The sequence below is a fragment of the Xenopus tropicalis genome, chromosome 9 (genome assembly GCF_000004195.4).
Source record: "Xenopus tropicalis strain Nigerian chromosome 9, UCB_Xtro_10.0, whole genome shotgun sequence".
Taxonomy (NCBI): domain Eukaryota; kingdom Metazoa; phylum Chordata; class Amphibia; order Anura; family Pipidae; genus Xenopus; species Xenopus tropicalis.
In genome coordinates this window covers 73,526,958-73,554,298 of record NC_030685.2, presented here as the reverse complement: position 1 = coordinate 73,554,298, position 27,341 = coordinate 73,526,958, and the positions used below count along the sequence as shown (strand labels likewise).

The following is a 27,341-nucleotide window of genomic DNA, read 5'->3' as shown; positions in this document are numbered from 1 at the left end:
GGAATCTCTGTAATTTTGGAACTGGTGTTTTTTATTATTGTTTTTTTTATGAATGATTAACTTTTGAATCTGCTTTCCTATTAACCTGAGTTTGGTTGTGTTTGTATCCTTGGTTCTTCTTTGTCCTTTCCCTTTGCTGCTCTATTCTGCATCCAAACCTCTATGTGCTTAGAATTTAAACTTAAGGGGGTCGGTCACCTTTATGGAAATTTTAGTATGATATAAAATGGCCAATTCTTACCAACTTTGCAACTGGCATTCATTTATTTATTTGTTGTAGATTTTTTACCTTCTGTTTTTTTTTTTACCTTCTTTCCAGCTTTCAAAAGGGGTTCACTGACCTCAGCAGCCAAAAAACCTATTCCTCTGTGAGGCTTCAATCTTATTGTTATTATTGCATTTTATTACATTATTACTTTTATTATGTCCTCCTCTATTCATTTTCCAGTCTCTTATTCAACCCCCCTGCCTATTTGTTATGGTAACTTGGACCCTAGCAACCAGATAGCTGATGAAATTCCAAACTGGAGAGCTGCTGAACAAAAAAACTTTATTCAAATTCCAAAAACTATAAAAATGAAGGCTAATTGCAGATTGTCTTAGAATATCATTTTCCACATCATACTAAAACTTCAGTTAAAGATAAACAACCTGTTTAACTATATTATTTAAAAATCAGATATTGCACGCAAAGTGTTAATTTTTAGGCACATTTTTCCCTGGCAACCCAAACGTGTATATAAGAACATATGCCAAACATATCTGTTACTTTTAGGTTAGAAATAGACAGAGTAGACAAGCAGGGAGCTCCGTGTTTTCATCTCCATGTTGCATTTACATGATAAAGAAGTTTATATTGCAGTAATGAACAACTGATTGCAAGAGGCCATAGGGTGTCTGTGCTCATTTGATGGCAAGAAGGTAATTAATATTTGCTATAAAAGCACATATATATATATATATATATATATATATATATATATATATATATATATATATATAGCATGGGTCTAGAAGAATGGTGCTCTGTGAGTGTTGGGACTGTAGGTGTCAGGCAGTACTGCCATCAATTAATCAGTGCCGGGATGTGTCCTACTAACTGGTGGGCATTGCCATTGTTCCAGGCTTAAGAAGCTCATATGCAAGTCAGCATAGCCAGCTCGGACAGGAACTGAGATCAGCGGTATCGCCCGACCTTCAGATCACGCCAATATATGAAGGGAGGACGTATTACAGTCCAGTCTACCGGAACGCCAACCACGCAGCCATAGAGCTGAGGCAGGGCTCAAACACGGCAATCTATCGGACGGGATCAGGTAAGTTAGTTGCTGTGTTTTACAAAGAATACAGTCAGTGGCATCCTTTTACAGCAGTAATATATGCTGGGTTCATTTCAGAGGAAAGTGCATGTATGGTAAGTTTCCATAAATCATACGGGTCACGCTGGCAAAGTGCTAAAGTGTTCCGATACTTTTACCCATAACCGGGTGCACCGGAGCAACTGCCAACCTATATAAGTGAATACGCCCTGCTGATGTGCAATGAGCTGGCACTTACCGCTGACTCTTCTCTGCCTGTTCCCTCTGGGGCAGGGATCCCCAACCTTTTAATATATATAATTGGCTATTTGATAGCCCCTATGTTGACTGGCAGCCTACAGGATGTTCTGTTTGGCAATTACACTGGGTTTTTATGCCACTAGGAACAACATCCAAGGGGTTGGTGAGCAACATGTTGCTCCTGAGCCACTGGTTGGGGATCACTGCTCTGGGGTATGGTGACAGATAGTCCCTGACCAGTATCTAGCTTGCTTAGAAAGTTGGAAAATCCCATCAGGTTGTAAATACAGTCCTATGTGACATTATGTAGTCTGATCTTTGTATGTGGGCACGTATTGCCCAGGAGCTGGCCGGCTGGATGAGCTCTTGAGGCTTTTTGGGCATTGCAAAATCTGTATAGAACTCCTGTGGCCCTCTTGTTATTGCGCACATACCTTTCCCAGCAGCCTCTGATAAGTGCCACTTGTGGAATACCTGGACCAGTTGGAGAACACAAATCACAACAGGGCATGGAAGCGCTTTTTGGCTTTAGTCTGTCATAAGGTGAAATAAAGTTCTACCCCCTCATGGCGGCGATGTGGACTATTTCTGGGCTCTCCCCTGCAGCGCTATTAAATAGGCAGTTCAACTTCAAATGATCTTTTAGTGTGTTATATAATTATCAATTCTTAGCAACTTTTCAAATGGTCTTTATTTTTTTTATAGATTTTAAATGATTTGCCTTCTTTTTCCAACTCTTTCCAGCTTTTAAATGAGGGTCACTGACCCCAGAAGCCAAAAGACTTGATCTGTGAGGCTACAGACTTATTGTTATATTTTATTCCTATTCATATCCCTATGTTTCAATTGCACCCCACTGCATGGTTGCTATGGTAATATGGACCCTAGCAACCAGATATCTGCTAAAATTCTAAACTGGAGAGCTGCAGAACAAAAAAAAAAAATCAATATTCCAAAAACCACAAAAAAAATAAAAAAGAAAACCAGTTTGGAGAGCAGCAATGGGAGCAGCAAAGTGACAGGAGAAGTCTGAGTATCTGGTAGGAGCCCAGTGAGATTATACAACGCGTTTATGGAGGTGGCGGAGGGGGGAATCAATGTTTTAATCTGTGAGTTTGTCATTGATAAAATGTGCTGAGTGCAAATTAATAGCAATTTGGGAATCTTTTAGTATGAAATATTGTATGAAACAAGAGAGAGAGTTTATTTGTGCTCAGGGACAGAGATTAAATGCGCGCTGACATAGAAGCGTATTATTCAGCCCCGGACGTGTTTGTTTGCACGCCATAAACTTCTCGCTGCCGCGTCTGACACTGATTGAGGCTGCGGGAGCCGGTTGGGAGATGATAAATGGGTAATATACAGGATATGTGACTATGTTCGACTACATTTACACCGGACCTTTTGTATCAGACAATTATCTCCGGACCTGTAAATCAGCCGCAACTGATGAAATGAGAACTTTGTGACAAATGGCTTCTGCTAATAGACTGACGCACGGAAATATGCCAGGCTGCCATATTCTTCTGCAGTAGGCCTTATGGGCATGTCTGGCAGTATTACTGGGGGGTGGCCAATCAAACTGCTGGGGGATCAGTGTTTGGCCATCACTCTTAACTTGGGGAGACTGGATAAATATGTCTCCTCCTGAGACACTGTCCATACAGCTATCTAAGGATATGGGGGAGGTATTTTATCCCTTCAGTGTACTATAATTAATCAGTCTGGAAAGAAATATTTTAAGTGATAAGACTTGAAATATCCTTTTCCTTAGAAAAAATGGTAGGATCACATTTGCAAGGTAATGATCCAAACCAAGCTGGCTTTGCAATAAGCGTTTCTGGCACCTCTGAGCTACATATACAGTGATGCCACCCTGGTTTTGTTAAAAACCTAGTCCTCTTGTGCCGAGCCTGTGCCAAGACTCCCCAATCCTGCCCAGGCCATTAATATGCATTTCAGTGGGAGCAGGTAAGTAATAATTAGGGTGAACATTCTGATAGAGGGTGACTAGGCTGATGTGGGTGACATGGGGACTTACTAAAAATTAGGAAGAGTTGATGTCTGGATATATCAATGTACCCAGGCCCAGATTGGGATTCAACATAAGCTCTGGCATTTCACTTACACAGAGGCCCAAACAGCTCCCCCACAGCCCAATAAATAGTGACTGTCTATGGCATCTTACAGCAGCCCCTCTGGTATTTGCCAGAATCCACAGATTGCCAGTCTGGGCCTGAATGTACTCATGCAGTTCTGGGATATTGTAGGGGCAAAGGATACCATTGGCAGCCCTGGCAATGTGCATCAATTGCATTTATAATTCTCTTTCCTCATTTTTTGAACTTCAGCTCCCATCACCCTGACAGCAGAGCATATGGTAGGATTCTAGTCAATGGGAACAAAATCAGGATGGGCCTGACATTGGGCAGCCCTGGCCCGTGTTATGGTGGGAGGTAAAGCATGCGCCACTGCTGGGGTCCGGGCCTTGTGTTCTGCCCCAATTGCCTTTAAATGTCATTCCTAATACAGCATGATGGCAGAATTCACAAAACTGCAGAATTAGGAATATAAAAACTGCTGGTACTGTAGCGGGAGCGCTTTTTGGGCTGACATGAATATTTAGGGAGGCATATTTGCTCTTATGTTTAGTGATCCCTGACCACTTTCCATGGCCGCAGCGAATAAGTAGCTGCAATGTACAGTCGCAGTCAGTCTGTCTTGGCAGGGGCAGCCCTCCCATTAACCTGGCTGACGCAGGCAAACGACCTTCCCTATTAAACATCCATTAAATGTAATTCTATTGCGCGCTTGATGGCATTTGCCATAATTATAATATAATAAGCTTTTTCTTAACTGTCACAAGTAACTTTAATACCATTTTACTAGGCAGCCAAAATCCAATGCAATCTCTCCTGAGCGTTTCGGAATTTATTATCTATCTCTTGCGCTAGTCCCAAGTCATAACGTCGCTGGGTATTTTGTGCCCATTTCTTTCTCGGTATAAAATATATCCATTGACTGTTACAGAGAAGCATCCCTTTCTGCCATTAAAAAAGGGAAACCTGCCGAAATGGAAATGGCTGCTGCCAAGCAGAAATATAAAGATAATTTATATAAATGTATTAAGGCTGTGGGTAGGGTGAATATCCTGGCTCATACTTACTGACGGTTTGGGCGGACAAGAACTTCTGGGGCAGTGTCGAAAATATTTCATTTTAGGGGGCAAATATACATAAATTTCTGTAAACTGTTCCTCTGTAAGTGTGTACACACACACACACACACACACACACACACACACACACACACACACACACACACACACACACACACACACACACACACACTGGAAAAATGAAGAGGCCCTCTTGCAGTTTCACCCTTTTGTACGTTTCCATTGTTCACTGTGCCAGGCCTGTACATATAGCCCTAATTCACTGTCATCATAAATAAGGAGGGGGCATGGCTTGCAGTAAATAGGGGCAGGTAGTGGTAAAAAATGGAATATTAAAGACATGGCTGTAGCACATCCCTCAGTTGCTCATAGGCTGGACAGTGAAAGATTAAAACAAAACTATCAGCATTGGTATCCCTCTATCCTAAAAAAAAGGTATTATGGTAACACGGGGTTCGTCCCAGTCAGAAGGTAGGCTATAAGTTCCCATTAAAGGGGTAGTTCACTTTTAAATTATCTTTTAGTATGATGTAGAGTGCTGCTCTGAGACAGTTTGCAATTGGTCTTCATTTTTTATTATGTCTGTTTTTTGAATGACTTAGCTTTCTGTTTAGCAGCTCTGCAGGTTGGAATTGTGCCAGCAATTTGGTTGCTAGGATCCAATTTAACCTAGCAACCAGGCAGTGGTTTAAAAGATTGACAGGGTTATGACTTGAGGAGGGCCTAAATAGTAAGGTAAATAATAAGAGGTTACAATAAAAATAAAATTGTAGACTTACAAAGTTTTTGAATAGTTTTTGGCTACTTCAGTCAGTGACCCCCAGTTGAAATCAGGGAAGAGTCAGTGAAGGAAGGCAAATAATGAAATAATAAAGAACAGCCTCATTCTATGACATATTAAGAATTAACCTGAAGGTAATCTACGTTAAAGAAACAGTAACACAGCAGCTCTCCATTTCCCCGATTAGGCCTGTAGCCCAGGAGAATAAGCAGCTCTCCATTTCCCCGACTAGGCCTGTAGCCCAGGAGAATAAGCCGCTCTCCATTTCCCCGACTAGGCCTGTAGCCCAGAAGAATAAGCCGCTCTCCATTTCCCCGACTAGGCCTGTAGCCCAGGAGAATAAGCCGCTCTCCATTTCCCCAACTAGGCCTGTAGCCCAGGAGAATAAGCCGCTCTCCATTTCCCCGACTAGGCCTGTAGCCCAGAAGAATAAGCCGCTCTCCATTTCCCCGACTAGGCCTGTAGCCCAGAAGAATAAGCAGCTCTCCATTTCCCCGACTAGGCCTGTAGCCCAGAAGAATAAGCAGCTCTCCATTTCCCTGACTAGGCCTGTAGCCCAGAAGAATAAGCAGCTCTCCATTTCCCCGACTAGGCCTGTAGCCCAGAAGAATAAGCCGCTCTCCATGCCGGTAGTTAGCATGCAAAGTGTCTGCTTTCCTTTTTGTTTTAATAACATGCAGATCTATCGCTTGCTATATTGCCCGTAATGTGGCTCTTTGCATGCAAGCGACTTGCACTTGGAAATGATTCTCAGCCGATTAAATGTATTATATTCCAATCAGCTGCTCTACAATAAGTGTATGGTAAGGCATTAACATGGGATTCCCCATTCTCATCGCTCGTTTATTCTCCCATGAAGCCTCTATTTATAGGAAATCGTTTCTGTTAAGCAGGAGGATATAGTAACCTGGATTTTGCATTTCAGCAGGGACCTGTTCTTTTGTCTTGCCAGGGTCCAGTAACCTACAGAGGACTATGAGCCAGCGGAGCACCCTTGCATACCAAAGAAATAATTATGCGCTCAACTCAGCAGCTAATTATGCAGAGCCATACAGATCAATGCAGTATCGAATATCGGAGCCCGGCTACAATAGGATGCCGCATTCAGCGCCCCCTGATGATGGCACCACAAGGTCTCCTTCCATTGACAGCATCCAGAAGGACCCAAGGCAAGTAGGGGCAAAGGTCTGGGAAATTGTAATGCGGTGTAACCATGTAATAATGATTCATATTCTCTTCCTGTATAGTTATGTCTTTATTTTTTTTATTATCATTATAATATATAATATAAATAATATATTATTAATATCTGCAGCAATATTAACCCATTCCTTAAATGGCTGATGTATAGGAGGCTTGTAGATAACATAACAAAATGTCTTGCTAATTCCCAGGCCAATGTAATTGTGGGAATGCAACTCTGCTTGCAAGCAATGTACACTGGGCACTTATTAGGATATATTGGCTTTATTCTGTATTCTGAGCCCTTGCTTTGCACTCAGGAGTATAGAGAGCCACGTGGGACGCTGAATCTAATTCTAATCTAACTTATTTTTAAGTTTGTGGCTGCAAGAAAGCATTCTGTAGTGCACCGTTGGGCATGTTTTATAAATAGGCAGCTCCTTTTAGAGGAGTTTTGGTAGTGCCACATGGAGTAGACATATGCTGGAATCAAACCCAAAAGTAGCCATAAGCATCATTTTGATATGCTCTGACTCCTTTCCACTGTATGCAAGTTGCATGGGAAGATACATGCTTCGCTCAACTTACTAAGGGCTGCAAATGGGTTTATGGCACAGGGTAGTCTTCAAAATGGGATAATACTCCGCTTATCCTATTGATAATGGTGCCTGACAGAGGGATAAGTATAAACTTGCTGCTGAGGTTCTCATCCATAGGTTGGGTTAGTAGTTATTGGCCAATCAGTAAGCGTTTGCATCCTTCCAGCAAAGCTCAGAGAAGGAAGTCAGTCTGGTAAACTGTGCAGAAAGGGGCATAAACTCATGACTTGGTCCCAGTACCATTACCTGCTGGGAGCTACTGGGCACTGATGCCCTATTGGTAGATAAGTGGTCTTATCTGAAAAGCACACTAGTTATTTGCATGTTAGCAGTTTTATTAGGGAGAAGAGTCATGGAGCTACTAGTAGCAGCTACTTGTCACAGCTACTAAAATAGACAATGCTGATCATTTACTTATAATTGTCAGTATTGTTTATGGTAGGGTATATTCTGGTGTTTAGTAGCCGTGACAAGTAGCTGCTGTTAGTAGCTCAGTGTGTATTTACTGTTAGGGCAGTGACAGACTAGGAGATTAGTTGCCCCAATACGAATCTACGTTGTCGCGGGCAACAATGCCATCCCATCAGCAAGAATGTAAATTGCTGGTGGGATGGCATATGCCTCGCTACGATTTCCGGTTGCCTTGAGAGGAAACTTCGGGCGACTTTCGGAAATCGTAGCAACACATATGCCATCCCACCGGCGATTTACATTCTTGCTGGTGGCATGGCATTGTGGGAAAATTAGTCACCCGCGGCAACGAAGATTTGTAGCGGGGCAACTAATCTCCCCGTCTGTCACTGCCCTTAGAATACCTTTATCCATACTAACCTCTAACTATTATGCTTTTTACTTTATATGAATATGTATTTTACATTTAATAACCCAAGATGGGCCGTCAGGGATACCTTCTCCTTGTAGAACACCATCTCCCAAGGGAAGGAACCATAATGGAGTAAAACCCCACTGAAATACACAAATTAGAGGTGGGGAAGGCAAAGTTGTTCTAAACAAATGTTTGTTTTAATGTTATTGCCACTTCCCACTTGCATGGAAGATCCTTATTTACATAACGCATCTCTTAACGATAACTGCCCCATTGCGCAAAAATGAGAAGAAAACCGCCTCTCGTGATGCCGACATTCCCATCTGGTCTTGCACTTCGATTCCATGATTTGCAGTGTTTTAAAATGACTTTCTATTTGCCCTGGTGCAGTTTAGTACAGATGTTAGTTAATGGGGCCCATGACCTTGCACCCCATTGTGTTACAAAGTGGCTGTTTGTCAAGAGCAGAGTAAAACATACAGACTTTTCTATACATTTCCTTTTATTCCTTTCCTGTTGCAAATACTAATTGTTATTACTGGGATCCCAGATGCCTCGTACCAGAGATTGCATTTGCTTTTGGAGGATTATCAACTATAAATTCTTATACAGGTTGTGTGTTAGGTGTAAGGGATCTCTGCTTTTCCTTTGCGGGCCCTCGGATAATCAAACATTTACATCAGTGCAGTAATATAAACCTTTTGGTGATGTGTCATAAAAGCCAATGTGAGAACGGGAGTTGAGCAGGAAATTATTCTGGAACTATTTATATTCCTTTTATGTTTGTCTAATAGGAATATTAAGAATAATTTACCCCACCCCAGTTGCTAGAATTATCAGTAGCTTAGTTTACAGTTCTAGTTGCCATTGCCAACATAACTTCCCATAGCTTTCCTGTTGTGTTGTAATAAACAAAGCCAGTATGGATCGTGGGTAAGTGGCTCAAGGGAATTTGTCTGATATTAAAGTAGAAGAAAGGTAAAAACTAAGTAAGCTTTATGAGAAAGGTCTATGTAAATACAGCCATAAGCATCACAGAAATGCTGCACTGAGTCCTCTATCAAAAGAAACACAGGATTTCTTGTCTTCCTTTGTGTAAACATGTTCTTCGGTATTAGACTTCCTCTCTCAGAAAAATCCTTCATTCCCATGGCTGACATCTGTGCAGCTCTCTCCCCTCTCCTGCTCCACCCCCCCCATAAGAATTTACTCCCCCCCTCCCCCTCCCATCAGAAAGTGTATCTGCGCTACCAACGGCTAGAGCTTTCTGCTGAATAAATATAGCGTTCTAGGTGGCACTAATGTGGTGAATCTATTGGCAGTAAAATGCCAAAATGACTTTCCTTCTCCTTTAATGTCCAAGCAAGGAGCCAGAAATGTTTTCTTTTGGCCTGTACATTAAGCTACAGATATTCCACTAAAGCACAATTCACAATTTTGTGGGGAAAATGCTATGCTATAGGGGTTATTTAACCAGCCAAGGCCGGGGCTGGTATTACAGATTTACTGGCAATGTACCTCTCATTAATATCCCATGACTACTGTACATCGGGGGCTCAGTGCCACACAGGCCCTTCCCTAGCCCAGTCCTGCCCAGGCCAGAGTGCTACTGTCAGAGGGTACAAGAGGCTCCAGCAGGACCAGAACTGCTTATTTTTCAAAGCATTAAAAAAGAAAAGAAAGGAATTACATAGAAAAGTAGTTTCTTGCCAAATATCAAAGCGTGCAAAGTGCCTGTGCGCTCGGCGAGACCTTCCCAGCCGCTAACAGCACTTCACTAGCGAGAAAGCAGCGAGCGCGAAGGGAGAATTTCCGCTGTTTGATGGAGGGAACATTCTATAACATTACCATTTCAAATCATTCCAAGGCCTGCAGCCATTTCACTGCTGCCTGACATTTCCCGTAATAACTTACACAAAGTACGAGAATATATTTATTTAAATATCCCACGAGCGCCAGCGTTCTTTTTAACATTTCCCCCCTTCAAACGTCTCGCTGTCACGGGCGAATAAAAGATCTGATTTTTCCTTACATGGAGTTATTAGTGTTTCCTTTATACCTCGTGTTATCTTTGATTATTTCTATTTGTCGGGGGCCGGGGCGCCTGGGCTACGCACAGAGCTGATTCGTTAGATTCCGTGGGGCTGCGCCGCGTGACAAGCGCTTCATCCCCTCTCCCTTAGTCTTGCCTAATGTATCCTACGAGGGGAGATGAATGGAAGGCAAGCACGAGGCAGCCTCACAGGTTAAAGCAATAATTGGATTCTGCCTGCTGTGTGACAGGATTGGTTACAGGTAAAAGATAAAACATTGCTAAAAAAAATGAGGTTTGAGCTGAAATGAAAAGACATAATTGTCGGTTTTAAGGGTTTTATCATGGAGTGATCCTGTGCTAGGCTCCCTAAACTGGCCTGTCAGATTTACTGGTGGTAATAAATCAAACTGGAGCCCTTTTGTAATGTAAATACTACAGTTTTAGTCTTGCCTAAGCCGCCATTGTCTCTCTGGCAGGCTGGACTCTTCCATCCTACTGTGCCCCATTCTCTAACAGCCCAGCACTAAGCACAGTACCGCTAGGAGTATGGGGCCTCACTAAGCACAGTACCGCTAGGAGTATGCGGCCTCACTAAGCACAGTACCGGTAGGAGTATGGGGCCTCACTAAGCACAGTACCACTAGGAGTATGCGGCCTCACTAAGCATAGTACCGCTAGGAGTATGGGGCCTCACTAAGCACAGTACCGCTAGGAGTATGCGGCCTCACTAAGCACAGTACCGCTAGGAGTATGCGGCCTCACTAAGCACAGTACTGCTAGGAGTATGCAGCCTCACTAAGCACAGTACCGCTAGGAGTATGCGGCCTCACTAAGCACAGTACCGCTAGGAGTATGCGGCCTCACTAAGCACAGTACCGCTAGGAGTATGCGGCCTCACTAAGCACAGTACCGCTAGGAGTATGCGGCCTCACTAAGCACAGTACCGCTAGGAGTATGCGGCCTCACTAAGCACAGTACCGCTAGGAGTATGCAGCCTCACTAAGCACAGTACCGCTAGGAGTATGCGGCCTCACTAAGCACAGTACCGCTAGGAGTATGCGGCCTCACTAAGCACAGTACCGCTAGGAGTATGCGGCCTCCCTAAGCACAGTACCGCTAGGAGTATGCGGCCTCCCTAAGCACAGTACCGCTAGGAGTATGCGGCCTCCCTAAGCACAGTACCGCTAGGAGTATGCGGCCTCCCTAAGCACAGTACCGCTAGGAGAATGCGACCTCACTAAGCACAGTACCACTAGGAGAATGCGACCTCACTAAGCACAGTACCGCTAGGAGTATGCTATCCTTTGCCTTTAAAATAGTTTGAAATGATAATGCAGTTTTTGTCAGGCTTGACAGCCTGTACTTTAACTAAATTTCTATTATTTGCATCTATTGTTAAGATAATAGCAGTGTGTGCCTCCAGTAACAGCCAAGTCTACTTATATAACAATTTAAGGATCAAAACCTGTGAAATATTGATGTAGATTTCACCAAGGTTTAACCATAGGCTGTAATGAATAATTCTAGAGGAAATTCGTGATTATAGGATTATTTATTGGCTGTGGCAGTCGATAAATACCAAATGTCTGTTCATTGGCTGCAGCATGAACTACATCTCCCATAATCCTCTGAAGCCTGCCAGAGATATCAAAGCCCTTCCAAATAACATTGCCTGCTGGAATGATCATTTATCTTATATTAAATGCTTTTGCAATTAAGCCCAATACGTAACTTAATTATTGCCATAACGCATTGCCCTGCAGATAGAGTGCATGTTGATTACTTTTAATTATGGCCGTAATCAGCAGTGGGAAGTATGTGTGATTAATATTGTGCCGGGGTATATTGATCCCCCCATTCAGCGTGGGAGCGTGTTTCTGGGAGGCTTAAGCACATACTGCCAATCCAGGATTCTGTCTCCATGGGTCTGACCTCCCCTTACAAAAAGAAATGGCTACTAGAGCCCTAATGTCTCTTTATTCAAAACAATTTTAATTACGTGAAAGTCTATTCTGAAGAAGTGATATGATATTAAACTGCAAAACTTGTCAGTGCGTTTGCTGTACATGGTGAAAGGTATTTATTCCGTCTGGGCATCCATCCTATAATTAGCTGCAAAAAGCACATTTAAAAATGGGTGATCAAACCCAAAGGTAGAATGCAAAAAGTATATGGAAATTAACTATTTCTTTTCTGTTAAGCTCCAAGTATGAGGAAACATTCACTGTTCTGCGCATATTCATACATACACAGCTCATCACATGGGGTAAGTGAAGGAGCGAGAGTAGCAGGGGGCAGTGCAGGAGTGAGAATAGCTTGGGGCAATTCAAATGGTATTAAATGAAGGGTAGTGGAAGTGTGGCTTTGGAAAGCAATGGGACTAACTAAGAGCCAGTGGAGGCTTGGGTATACCGTATTTAGGGGTCAGTGGAGGCTTTATAAAGGTTGATGAAGGCTTGGGCATAGCAAGGGCACTGTAGGGCTAGGCTCGCATATAACTATGGTAAGGTGGAGGGTTGGGCATGGCTAGAGGGCTGTGAAGGCTTTGGTGGTACCTAGGGTGTAGTGAAGGAGTGGCCATAGCTAGGGGTATGTGGAGGAAGGGCATAGGTAGGGTTTGCAGATCAGCCTTAGAGATGTTTGTGGAGGAGTGAGTAGTGCTAGGGGACAGGGGAAGCATGGATATAACCAAGACACAGTGGAGGAATGGCCATGGCTAGAGTGCTGTGAAAGCTTTAGGGATAGTTAGGGGGCAGTAAAGAAGTGGCAATAGATACAGGGCTGTGGAGCCTAGTGATAGCTAGGGCCTGTGGAGAAAGGTCATAGGTAGGGGACAGTGCAGCCTTCGGGCCAGTTAGGGTGCAGTGAAGGAGTGAGCATGGATAGGACGCTGTGGAGCTTGGTGATAGCTAGGGGGATGTATAGGGAGGGGAAAGAAAGGGGCCAATGGAGCTTTGGGTATAGTTAGGGTGCTGTATAGGGGTGGGCAGGGCTAAGGCCAGTGGAGGCATAGATATAACTAGGACACAGTGGCGTAGCAATGAAGCTGTGCAGCTTGGTGATAGCTAGGGGACTGTGGTGGGAAGGCAGAGGTAGGGGGTAGGGCAGCCTTGGGTTTGGTTAGGGGGCAGTGCAGGAGCAGAGATAACAGGGGGCAGTAGAGATGTGGGCATTGGTTGGGGGCAGTGGAGGAGCGGACATAACAAAGAAAAGCAGTTTAGAATAGAAGGACTTGCATATAAGCATTACCAGCTGTCAGCCAATCAGAACTGCAGGTGCACGGCTCCATGTACAGTCCATAAATCAAATGCAGCATTTTGTTTGGCTACAGAAATCCTACCAACAAATTGATTATTTGAGATTAGCAATCACTTTAAATTTAAGAAGGCCATGTATGTACCAATAAAACTGTATGAAACAAAGTGGGTATATGCATGGGCGTCAGTCCTGACCAATCGTTGTGCATACTGGTCTGGCATGCTGGGAAATGTAATCTGCCATGCACCTTTGCTTTTATTTATAGAGCTGTTCTAATATATCATTAGCATTTATATTACACTGCTTATTGCCAGCATGCCCGAAGACTTGTTTTCCCCTCAGGCTGACAGCAGAGCTTGGCAGTGCCCTTTAGAAGAAACCTGATGTACACGCTGAATATTCCGTGGGGCTTGGGGGCACATCGCAGAGACATCATGCAGAAAACCCAGGTCTATAGATGATAAATGGCTGCAGGTTTTCTCATAGACACTGTTTTTAATCTCATTTGTGGCGGTGTTTATAGGCCTTATCGATTGGGCGATTACTATGCAACTTGTAGTCTTCAAGTGAATGAGAGAAACAAAATGACATCTGCGGCATAGCTCTCTGCTGCTTGCTCTTAATGTAATAATGCACTAATTTGTGTCATAAATAAAGTCCTATTGATGGGTGAGATATGCATTGTGTGAGGTTGGACAGGAGCGCAATCCATTTTCCTTGTTCTGTATTTGGTTAGGTTATGATGGCGCAGGATGCCGGCTGGTACAGGCGCTCAGTAATTGCTCAGGGTACAATTTATTTTCGGTGTTTAATATTGAGTTTTTCAGGGAAGGTCGTCCGGTAATTTGTCACATGCTGAGTGTGAAAATCTGTTTATCTGCATTTGTGTCTGTCAGCTCTGCAGCGCGGCGTTCACACGGATGCTCTTTAAGGAGCCGGTTGGCAGGCAAAGATGGCACGACGGCTGCCGAGACCTAAGCCATCTGAGCCATAATATGAGCAAGATGCAGAATATTTGATTATGGAACTCAGATGGCCAGTGTTATATGTTGGAGGATGAGAAGCCAAGTAACAACTTTATTATTGCACATGAACTCACATCTACTAATGGGCACAGTATGTGGTGCCAAACGGAGGAGGAATGCGAGTGCGTCATGCCCACTGAGGCTCATTATTTTACTCAGAAGACCCCAGCTCAAGGCTAAGTCATGGATTTAGTTCTCTAAAAATAGATTTGCTCACCTGCTGGCCACACGTGTGGTGTAGTTGGTAACTGGGCCTGTTCATGATAAAATTGGATGGCACTGGCATATGGCACCTATTGTAAGCTAAAGGGCCAGTTGGATATGCTCTCTATTGGCCCATGGGCTTATTGAAAGTAGAGTGTACAAGAAGTTACGCTCGATGTGGCCACCTTTCCTTCAGTCGCTTGTGCAAAGAGCTGGAGCACCGTGAATTTATATAATATCATTGCTACAGGCATGGCACGTATATGGGCAGCTTCTCAGTATGACTTGTAGGAGTCTATGGCAGGCAAGTGCAGATAAGAGCTGCTGTGTTTACAGATAGACAGGCTTCCTCCTAAGCATTGCCAGAATTCCTCCCTAGGTTTATAATGAGTTCTTACACATCTATATATGTAGGATAGGATCCCTTTCAGTTAAAACAAAAGGTCAATTGCAACTCAACAGTGAACAAGATACATACATTACACTAATCTGTTAAAAAGAACTTTCCCTTTAAGGTAAGTAAAATATATTTCTGTTCATATTTACCCTTTGCTGGTATCTGCATTGCCTCTAAAATGGCTGGGCTGGTGGGACTGTGCCGTCACTGGGCATCACGCCCCCTGGTAACCGCTGGGAGCCGCTCATGCGCTTCCTGACCTTGTGATTGCTGTGTCAGCGGGTGCTGGGGATCCCAGGGTGCAGCCAGCAGTCCCACAGCAATCAATCTGCGTGCAGCTCGGCCACTCGCCCTCCCTTCTCCCTCGCTGTTAGAAATGCACTCGCCTCTTCTGTAACAATTCTTTATCTGTAACAGTCATTATTTAGCATTTAGTCCAAACCGTGCGAGATGCTGCAAAAAGGGGGCAACGGGTCAGCCAGCCCTTCTCTAGCTCAGCTACCTGCTGTCCCTCTTCACCTTCCTGTGAAGCTATACAGTGGTGTGAAAAACTTTTTGCCCCCTTCCTGATTTCTTATTCTTTTGCATGTTTGTCACACAAAATGTTTCTGCTCATCAAAAACCGTTAACTATTAGTCAAAGATAACATAATTGAACACAAAATGCAGTTTTTAAATGAAGGTTTACGTTATTAAGGGAGAAAAAAAACTCCAAATCTACATGGCCCTGTGTGAAAAAGTGATTGCCCCCTTGTTAAAAAATAACTTAACTGTGGTTTATCATACCTGAGTTCAATTTCTGTAGTCACCCCCAGGCCTGATTACTGCCACACCTGTTTCAATCAAGAAATCACTTAAATAGGAGCTACCTGACACAGAGAAGTAGACCAAAAGCACCTCAAAAGCTAGACATCATGCCAAGATCCAAAGAAATTCAGGAACAAATGAGAACAAAAGTAATTGAGATCTATCAATCTGGTAAAGGTTATAAAGCCATTTCTAAAGCTTTGGGACTCCAGCGAACCACAGTGAGAGCCATTATCCACAAATGGCAAAAACATGGAACAGTGGTGAACCTTCCCAGGAGTGGCCGGCCGACCAAAATTACCCCAAGAGTGCAGAGACAACTCATCCGAGAGGCCACAAAAGACCCCAGGACAACATCTAAAGAACTGCAGGCCTCACTTGCCTCAATTAAGGTCAGTGTTCACGACTCCACCATAAGAAAGAGACTGGGCAAAAACGGCCTGCATGGCAGATTTCCAAGGCGCAAACCACTTTTTAGCAAAAAGAACATTAAGGCTCTCAATTTTGCTAAAAAACATCTCAATGATTGCCAAGACTTTTGGGAAAATATCTTGTGGACCGACGAGACAACAGTTGAACTTTTTGGAAGGTGCGTGTCCCGTTACATCTGGCGTAAAAGTAACACAGCATTTCAGAAAAAGAACATCATACCAACAGTAAAATATGGTGGTGGTAGTGTGATGGTCTGGGGTTGTTTTGCTGCTTCAGGACCTGGAAGGCTTGCTGTGATAGATGGAACCATGAATTCTACTGTCTACCAAAAAATCCTGAAGGAGAATGTCCGGCCATCTGTTCGTCAACTCAAGCTGAAGCGATCTTGGGTGCTGCAGCAGGACAATGACCCAAAACACACCAGCAAATCCACCTCTGAATGGCTGAAGAAAAACAAAATGAAGACTTTGGAGTGGCCTAGTCAAAGTCCTGACCTGAATCCTAGTGAGATGTTGTGGCATGACCTTAAAAAGGCGGTTCATGCTAGAAAACCCTCAAATAAAGCTGAATTACAACAATTCTGCAAAGATGAGTGGGCCAAAATTCCTCCAGAGCGCTGTAAAAGACTCGTTGCAAGTTATCGCAAACGCTTGATTGCAGTTATTGCTGCTAAGGGTGGCCCAACCAGTTATTAGGTTCAGGGGGCAATTACTTTTTCACACAGGGCCATGTAGGTTTGGATTTTTTTTCTCCCTAAATAATAAAAACCCTCATTTAAAAACTGCATTTTGTGTTTACTTGTGTTATCTTTGACTAATAGTTAAATGTGTTTGATGAGCAGAAACATTTAAGTGTGACAAACATGCAAAAGAATAAGAAATCAGGAAGGGGGCAAATAGTTTTTCACACCACTGTAGATCTATCCATCTAGATACGGCTTTGATTAGCTGTTTGTATTCTTCTTTTTATCTGTTTTGCTGATCTTAGGGGGTTATTTACCCCAAGTGCAATGCACTAAAGGGGGCAAAAGTACACCCATTTAAAAAGCACTTGCATCTGGGTTGTGGCTGTTCATCTGCATTTTTTGATAAAAAATCTGAAGCAAAGTGCGGATCACATGTCCGGCAGCCCTGTCCATAGGGCAGTCGGTGGGTATAGTACAGGCTCCATAACTTGTATATTTGGATGAAGGCAGTGCTGTATCCATGGGGCAAACGCCTCTGTCCTCTGTGTAAAGCTAGAGACCAGCAGCAATTCAGTTCTGCAAGGCAGGATGCAAAGTGCAACAAACATGGCGGATTGGCACAGTAATTGGCACCTCATATCAATCTGTGCATCTGTCTGTGTCTATCCAGATCTCTCTCTGGGCCTGAGTAACTGTGTGCTCTTCCCATTTATCTGACCAAATAAACCTTTCTCTTAGTCTGATCATCTGTTGACTATTAATAAAAATTGAGTATTAAATGATCTTGACATGTTTTCACCTTGGTCTTTATAAAGCCAGTGTGTTGCTTAACTGTACAGCGTTGGTAGAACATTGTAACAGATGATTGGGAGATGGGTGCCATTAAGGATTATTGTTACCCAAGAAAACGGCTATTGTTACCATGTTATTAATTTATATTTACTGGCAGCCTCCTATTCAATAAATCCTGTATTTTCCTTGGTTTGCAGAGAGTTTGCTTGGCGGGACCCGGAGTTACCAGAAGTCATTCACATGCTTCAGCATCACTTTCCATCGGTGCAAGCCAACGCCGCCGCATACCTGCAGCACCTCTGCTTTGGAGACCACAAAACCAAGATAGAGGTGAGGAAATACCCGCTGTGGGCTTCATGGTCAATAGAAACGTTTCCTCAGATCCCTGCCTACTCCAGAATGGTGGCTTTATAGGGGCTGTAGAGAGTCAACAGCACCATTAAAACTAATAATTTGTTGATAGGAAAGCACTACAGGATCAAAGGGATAATTGTGCTTTGATAAAGAACTATACTGAGAATTATAATGGGGGGTAATTGTGTATGAAAAATAAGTAGTGCTGTGTTTTCTGGGTACTGCCCCTCCGAAGCAGCACTGGACTTTAGCCGTGGGAATGAGTTACACAGTCTCTGCTTGCATTGTTAGGGATGGAAGTCATTTTTATGTATTTTGTGTTCCAAATCAAAATAACTTTGAGAGATACACTTGGAGGCTCTAGGGATTAAATGAAATTTAGAATGCAAATGTAATTAAATCTCATTTCCGCATAAATCTGAATGATATTTGTCTTTTTATATGCCTGCAATAAACGCTCGCTAAATCTCTTGCCTCCTTCGAGTTGGTAACCTTTCTGAGCTTCAGTATTCCTGTAATGAACCAGCCAAAACTACTGCAGTAATCTTGTTTTAATCTTCTCAAAATGTTATTTCACTTGTAAGTGCTTCCGCATTAAACACCCCAGCATCTTTCCCCCAGCATGATATTCTTGTGCTACTATTGTCAGCTGGTAGCGCGGGGCGAGCAGGTATTGCAGCACCGCAGTGTTTCTCATCTTTGCACTCATGGCGCCCACACTAAATCTCATTGTGAGCTTTGTGCCCCATTAATTGGTTTAGAATAAACTGTGTGCCCCTTTTAGTTACCATAACTTGTTTGCATTAAAGGGCATCATTATGACCCATTCTATACAGTATCGGTACCCACTTCCATGTGTGTGATGGCCTACTGGTTATTGGCCCATCTGCTGCAACTCACACCTACAGAGTGGAGGCTGCGCTGTGCTGTAATGAGATTACCAGAAAGTAAACATGGACCATATCACCTACCCCAGTGCTGTCCAACTTCTGTGGCTTCTGTGGCTCAAATGCTAACAAACTCCCAGAACAAACCTCTGCCAGGTTCACTTCCCACAGCATAGGGCTGTGTGTATGGCACACAGAGGCAGCATAGGGCAGGCAGAGTATGGCACACACAGGCAGCATAGGGCAGGCAGAGTATGGCACACACAGGCAGCATAGGGCAGGCAGAGTATGGCACACACAGGCAGCATAGGGCAGGCAGAGTATGGCACACACAGGCAGCTAAGGGCAGGCAGAGTATGGCACACACAGGCAGCATAGGGCTGGCAGAGTATGGCACACAGGCAGGTTAGGGCAGGCAGAGTATGGCACACACAGGCAGCATAGGGCAGGAAGAGTATGGCACACAGGCAGATTAGGGCAGGCAGAGTATGACACACACAGGCAGCATAGGGCAGGGAGAGTATGGCTCACACAGGCAGCATAGGGCAGGCAGAGTATGGCACACACAGGCAGGTTAGGGCATGATACAACAACACTATCAATACTGCAGTACAGGGTAGTATTGATACCATTAAAGATTACACAAAGGTAGACATTCACAGCAGCCAGACAGGAAGGGGGGGGGGGGAACAGGCTGCCATTGGACAGCACTGACCTACCCAGTTCTTGTGAAGTTCCCCATATCTCCCTGCAGGCCAGTGTTACCCAAGGGTCTGATAAATCTGAATTGCAGGCCACAAAGAGTCAGATCTTTCCATGTCAAAAAACAGCAAATCAGAATGACTCATGAAAAAGCTGAGTGAAATCCCTATAAGTATATAGACTGTAGAGGAGATCAGTAGTAGGCATGCAACAGAACCCCTAGCAGCCACTTGCACTAAAGAGGGCCCATAGTACCAGCCCTGTGCCCAAGCCAAAATTTCATATTTCTATAGGTGAGCATCCTAGACTTCATCACCCCCTCAAATACAGGTATGTGTATGTCTTTTAACGTAACTATCCTGAAACGCAGGAAGTGCCACTGGTTTCTCAGTGTTGTTCTACCTTCCTCTGAATCCCGTAGGTGTGCCGGCTGGGCGGGATCAAGCACTTGGTAGACCTTCTCGATAACAAGGTGCTGGAAGTGCAGAAGAACGCCTGTGGAGCCTTGAGAAATTTAGTTTATGGCAAATCTACTGATGAAAATAAGGTTGCCGTGAAAAATGCAGGGGGTGTCCCTGCCCTTTTAAGACTACTGAGAAAAACAAATGACCAAGAAGTACGGGAACTTGTCACTGGTGAGTAGCCAATATCACTAACCAACCCGCCGCAGATATGTGTCTCCTCATGTCCGTATTCTCTCATATCCAAGGTTTGTGGCTTTTCCTGCATTACTAATTATTCATCCAGACCCCGCTGGATAGTAGTGATGTTTATATAAGCCAGCCAGTGGCACATCTTGCTACATTCTCTCTCACACACTGGATATAGAAGCAGCTATGCCTGAATGTGCCTCATTTCTAGGAGATAAAAAAAAGGGGCATCTTTTTGGACCACAGCTTAGTTTTTCATTTTTTCTTCACCTTTTTAAATACTGAGATCTTTCTAAGTCTTGACAAGATATTGGCCACAGCACCTCTAGGCACCATTTTTCCTTAGTCACCATTTGGGTCTATTTGGACTCCAACCCACATGTTCCCTGTATTGCAGTGATCCCCAACCAGTAGTTCGTGAGTAACATGTTGCTCACCAACCCAATGGATTTTGCTCCCAGTGGCCTCAAAGTAGGTGCTCATTTTTTGAATACTTGGCTTGGAGGCAAGTTTTGGTTGCATAAAAACCATGTGTAAAGCCAAATAGAGCCTTCAATAGGCTGCCAGTCCACATAGGGGCTACCAAATAGCCAATCATAGCCCTTATTTGGCACCTCCAGGTAACTTATTTATGCTTGTGTTGCTCCCCAACTCTTTTTACATTTAAATGTTGCTCACGGGTAAAAAAGGTTGGGGATCCCTGCTGTATTGCCTATGCTTCCTGCCTATAAGGAGAATATGCACAACATTCACTCTAGGCTGAAAGGCTTATTAGCTGCCATCATACTTCTGTGATACCTCTGAACAAATGTTTTGGTCTGAATAGAAATATATATTGTAGATGTTGCTGTGGTGGCTCTGCAGGCAGAGCATAAGGAATGAATTAATACATTCGCTTGGCAGGTCCCCCGCTTGTGGGGGAGTGAACGCAGAAATTGGACAATGCCAAGAATACATACAAGGGATTAAAGTGAGTGTTATTCATTCAGGAACAGTGGTTCCCATACTGTGGGGCTGGCCCCTTTAGGGCACTGGTTCCTAAACTTCCCTTGGGGGTTTCCAAAGAAGTGGTGGTGGGTCTCAGTATGGGAGCCAAGCTTGAAGGTCCGTTACGGTGAGACTGGTGAAAACGGTGAAACCATCCTAGGCTGGTGCAGCAGTGTTTGCTATATCAGTAGCCTCATTATGAGCTAATGAGAGAAAAGCATACTGAGAAACCTTCCATTTGGAATATTCAGTGGTTTATGATTTGTTTGTTGATGTCTGGGTCTGGCTATTGAATCCGTGTAGGCAGGGCCGCCATCAGAAACTTTGAGGCCCAGTACAAGTTATTGATACAGGGCCCACCATGAAAGTTTTTAGACAAGGTAAGTGACTTTCTTGGCAGTTGTTGCCGTTGTTACGTAAACTGTGTAAGTTTTGACGTAACTTTATACAATCGCAACACGGCCACGCCCCATTACAGAAAAGGGTTTTTCCGGACCCGGCACAACTGTACCCCCTCTTGCCCTGCATGTAGCCAAAGCCACTTTATAGGCCTTTAAATAATCCTGCAAGGCACTATGGGAACTGGAGTGCTAGCGTCTGCTACATTGTTTCAGGAGTCCAAGATCCCGCTGTGCAGAATGGGATACAAATTACAGTTGAAATTCTTTTTAATGCTTTGTTTAGAAATGACCAGAGAAATGTCAGTTGACTCTTCCCTGCCTGCAAAGGTTATTTTTTGAGCGGAACCACACTTTCATTTTCTCACTAACTTAAAGGAGACATATAGGATAAACGAAGAAACCTCTAATTTTGTAGGCAATTATGAATAATATATGGTTTCACTTTGTTCTAAAAATTAATACTATTTGTAAAAATATTGCAGCCCCATATAGATCCTCTCAGGTTCCTGTCTGTATTTCAAATGAGGGGTGGGCGTGTCCTAACCGTCTCTACCAGAAGCACAGTAGGAGGGGCATAGCCAATCACAGCCCTGCAGTCACACAAGCAAACACAGGCTTCAGTTCCCTATCAGGTCATCCTAGCTGCTGATTGGTTCCTATCCTACAGTGCAGTGTGCTGAGAGCCGCCGCTCCCCCCTGCACAGCCTGGGAAAGGAGGCAGCAGGAAGTGGAATAGATGGGCAGGACTAGTGGGGATTTTGGAGAAATCTTCAATAATTCAGCCCAAAACACTACCTTTAAAAGCACATTCCTTCTATATTTAGAGTAGTACAATTCATTGGTATAATATTGTTTTTCCACATTATATGTCCCCTTTAGTTACGACTGTGTCTATTTGGCCAAAATGGACAGCAGGTGGCGCTGTTGTTTCAAAGTCATTATATTTACAGTGGAAAAACTTATGATATCTTTGTAAACTATGACTGAGAATCCTGACTGCCTGCGGCCATCTTGTAATTCCCTTTAACCCGCGTCGGCACAGATACTTCTCATTTGAAGTGTGTCGTGGCCTGAAGTGGGGCCGTCACAAATGAGAGACAGCCACATAGCCACTCATTAATAGATTAAAATGCACGGTGTCACTCCGTCGCAGGGCTGCGTCGCTTTCAAGTATTGTTTGGGTAATTTGTTCCCTGTGTAATTTTCATTATTACTATTATTTATTTAAAGTCATCGCTGATGCCAAGTACACTGATTATCTAGAGCATTAGCATTCAATTTCAAGCTGCTATGATATTGGCAAAATAATTGAGCTCTGTTCATGAATTTCCCAGCCTAATGTTCTTTTTCAACATAATTCATAAATGAAAAATGTGCCGCTCGTCCGCTAATGGATGCTTAACTCCTGCGGTATCTCGGCTGCTCCTGCCCGGTAACCCCCCGCGCCAGCCATTCCCCATTGTCCTACTGTTACAGAAATATGGGAGATTTGGTTCATCTTATAAGTGTAAATATTACTTATATCTTCAGAATTTCATATATACTGGCAATGACACCACTTACTCCTACATTGGTAGGGCATCTATACACCGAGCCGGGCAGCTACGCCAGCGTGTATTGCCAAGTATTAATACTTATCCTTCAGGGATGAGACAGCCCAGCCTTGCTTTATGGCTAGTCTCATTGTAGAGTCAGAATCAGTGCAGTAGTCGCAAACCACACCTACAAAGTTGCACGTAGCGCTGTATCTATTGATAGAGATGCATTCAGAGCATAATTAACTTATGTTGTTATAACAGACATTCGTTAACAGCGTTATTCTGTGTCACATCAGAGATGCCTATTTCAAATATTTATATATTTTAGAATTTGAGTGATTCTGTTTGCTGTGCCGCAGCGGCAGCAGTGTAGGGAATGTTAATGAGTCTTTCAGGGTAATTGATCCGACTTTGTCATGTGAGACGCTGACTGTAATCTTAAATGGCCAGTCTGTGTATTCATTCTTATTTAATATGTTATTTATTAACGTTTGTCATTATGATCAATAGAAAGTTCTTGTTTTTAAGATATTAATGTTTAACTCCCTCTCCTCCCATCCCCAACAACTGAGCTGATCTCCTCCAAGACTCTGCTTCTCTGGCCCCCATGGATTTCTTTGTAGGCAGAGCGCATTGCCAAGGTGCCATAGTGCGCTGTACCAATCTGGGCAGAATCTTTTACTGCCCCAAAGGCATTGTTTGCTGCTTTGAAAGAAATCTGAGTAAAGGTGGCTGCTAAATGCTGCTCACTTGGTGCTTCAAGACCAGGTCCGACTGTGTATGGAAACCTACCAACGGGCCTGCCCAACCAATATCTGGTAGAAAATAAGCCAGATATCAGTCATGCAGGTTTAATTTTCCCATCTGATGAGGCCTTGGCTTGTTGATGTGGTTTTTATCCAGCTGGCATGTATGGCCCCCTCTATATGTATTATGCATTGTTTTCATACAAACTATCTCTATACACTATGGGGAAAAGTATCCAGACACCTGGTTGTCCAATATCTTATTCCCAAAGCAAAGGTTGGAACATTGATTTTGGGATTTGCTTCCATTTATAGGCTGGGCGCTGATGTTGGGGAGGAAGCCTGGCTTGCAGGCGGTGTTCAAATTTATCCCGTGTATAGGATCAGGTCAGAAGTCATTCAAGTTCTTCCACTCCCATCTCTGTATTCCTATTCTGTACAGACCTTACATAAAAAGGACCTGCCCCAAACTTTTCCCACAAAGTAGGAAGCTCAGAATTGCCAAGAATGTCATTGTTTAATGTAGCCTTAAGGTTTGATTCTAATAGAGCCAGTGGCCCTAGCTCACACCATGGAAAACAGCCCCAGACCAATTATTCCTCTTCCACCAAACATAACCTTCTTCAGCCGATGCTTGGCATGCACGTGGTGGTGTAGGCACACATAGGCGTATAGCCGCTGCCAACCCCTAGAACCCCCCCTGCCCTACAAATGGTCCTTGTGTAGATGTTGCTTCTGAAGATAGTCTGTAATTCAGCAATGAATGTACCAATACTTGCCTATAAAGAGGTTATTAAGTGACAAAAGTCTCCCATTAAAGTGGAATTAATGAAAAGTGTGGGGGGGGGGGGGGTTAAATGGAAATAAAAGATGTGCTGAGAGATAAACAATACCTGCCCCATCCCAGTCCCCCAGCTCGCGTACGTAGCCTTGCTTAAGCAGTAACCAGATGGCTAGTGTTCTTGGAATGGAGCTGGATGTAATGATATGAAAATGCGTGCAGCCATTTGCTCCTGTGCATTCATTTTACTTTTGCAGATGTCTGGTTGCTTGGCAACACAAGCCTTTTTTCCTGATTTACACTTGGCGATCACAGATAGGTACATTTCCTCAATAGCACGCAGGGAAATGAAGCTAGCCCCATGCACAATCAAGTCTTATTTGCTCCGACGTAGGGGCCATGTGGCATCTGTGGCCGTTTGGTGCCTTTCATATCCATTCTTGTGTGACAGTCGCAATAATCTGCCGCCCCCAGTCCTGCACAAACCAACATGACCAATAATAGGAATTAGTCTATAATTTCCATGCATTAATATAATAATCTTTTGTGCCAAAAAATTTAATTAAACTGTTAGGAATAAAATGAGCTGCAGTGGGGTTTCAAGGCTTTTTTTTCTTTCAGATTTTCTTATTCCTTAGTATTCTTAGTATTCCAACACCGGGTTCATCTCCCAATCCCCCCTTCTTAGGGTTGGAAGAGGCTTTCAACCCCTACTTTTTCCATGTTATAGTACTGGATTCTAGGAATTGAAATCCCTTTGCTCTTCAGAGAATCCATGCACTGCCCAGCATGTAAAGAAGAGGTTCTTCAAGTTTATCAGATGCCAAATTTCTCTAGCTCTAGTGACCCGTAGCAACCAATAAGAGAAGTCTGATATCAGTATCTGATTGGTTATTAATTGTTAGAGGACCTGAATTATTTATTCCATTGCTCCATTGGTACCTAGATCTGGATGGAAGCAAGTGCAGTGTGGTTACATGACACATTTGATCATGGACTTGGAGGCTGGGCTACACGAGGAACTATGTTACTCCATGGCAGATATAGTAGAGCTGACCAGGCTGAAGTGTGTGCTACCTGTATTGGTCCCTGCAGAAAGGCTGGAGATTGGTTCACTAAAAAGAACCAACTGGAAGCTCCCAGGGTGGGTAGTGCCACGTCAGAGTATATTACAGTGAATCCAGCTGTGTAAAGAGATGAATCTGCTGTTAGGTTAGTTCTGTGCTTGCCTAAGCCCTACTGCGACTTCATTCCCCAATTATATACAGCATGCACTGCCTCCATTCTTTAACTTGTTAAATGATTCATCTCCCTTTAATGTCCCTTTGCTTGCATTATTCTGCCAGTAATTGGCTGTTACAATATATCTGTAAAACAGAATGTCCCAAAAACAACATCTGCTTATCTGAAAGAAATTCCCACTGGCCGTCCTTGCTCTGCGCATCCTACATCGGAGCTTTTTATCCTCTTTACCCAATTTGTTCCCGAAGACTTTTCTTCTCCTTAATAACCTGCAAGATAATCTGTCCCTAATCCCCGTGAGTGCTTTCAAGTAGGGATGTGTTTGACCTCTAATTCGGTCAGTGTTGCGGGAAAACTTCTTGCCTTCGCTCTGGCTCTGAGTAATCCTTCCCTGTAGAACAGCTGAGAAGTAATAAGTGATAAGTTGCCCAGAGATATTATAACATAATTAAAGGGATATTGACATGTTTGAGTTTTAACAGGATGGCGCCATTATACCTACATAAACCCACCACGGATAAGGTGCTCCCCAATTAGTAAGTTGCACATACAGTACTTAAGCTGCCATTCATGGTTAGATCCACTCTGAGTGCCAAATTAGTGTATATTTGCCCATTTTGGCCACCTATGCCTCATTTAATCATTTGGCTCTTGGCCCGGTGATCAGGCCATGTGGAGAGCCCTTGCTGGTCCAACAGCCTCTGCGGCCCAGTGCAGCTTTTGGCCAATGGGATTCTCTGGATGGGCTCATCAGTATGTCACAGAGGGCCTCCCTATCAAATATCAGGGTTGGTATCATTTGGGTCAGTGGACTCCTGACTTGGTTCAGAGTGCCTTGAAAATTGGCAGCCAGTGACTCCCTGTGTATGGGACCCCTCATTTATCTCTATTATGGTACATTCCAATACACGTGATGATAGGGAAGGCACATTCCATTGTCATTGAGAAGCATTCCCAGCAAGTGCATTGCCCAGTTATGAGAATGTGTTTGATGTACAGAGAATGCGTGTGTTTACATAGGTGTCTGGGAATGTGGGGGGGTCGGTTTATTTTGTGACCCTATAAATAAAGGAGAGATGCCACTGATTTGTTTTTCTGTGCCCCCTTCTCGCTCATTTGCCGCTCTTGGCTAAATGGAAACAAAGGCCACGCATAGCACTTATCTCACATGAAAACCAACCTTTTAGCTAAAAGGAAATTGCTGAGTATGAGAACAAAATGTCAGAGATCTGCAATAATCTGCATTCTTGCTTCCTCGTACCCAGCGCTTCTAAGCGGGCAATAAATTAGCCTC

The 27,341-nt window shown here is 43.6% G+C and overlaps 1 protein-coding gene across 5 annotated transcripts in view; it reads left to right on the top strand.

The window, feature by feature from the left end:
- pkp4 (plakophilin 4) overlaps positions 1–27,341 on the top strand; it is a 184,371-nt gene that overhangs the window by 136,081 nt on the left and 20,949 nt on the right. For 4 of the 5 annotated variants that reach the window (XM_031892752.1, NM_001270690.1, XM_012970592.3 and 1 more), the window contains 4 exons: positions 1,125–1,316; positions 6,471–6,687; positions 17,957–18,089; positions 20,124–20,337. In XM_031892752.1, coding sequence (XP_031748612.1) covers positions 1,125–1,316; positions 6,471–6,687; positions 17,957–18,089; positions 20,124–20,337 — 756 coding nt within the window. The remainder of the gene's footprint in view (positions 1–1,124; positions 1,317–6,470; positions 6,688–17,956; positions 18,090–20,123; positions 20,338–27,341) is intronic. The other variant, XM_031892753.1, reaches the window with a different exon arrangement.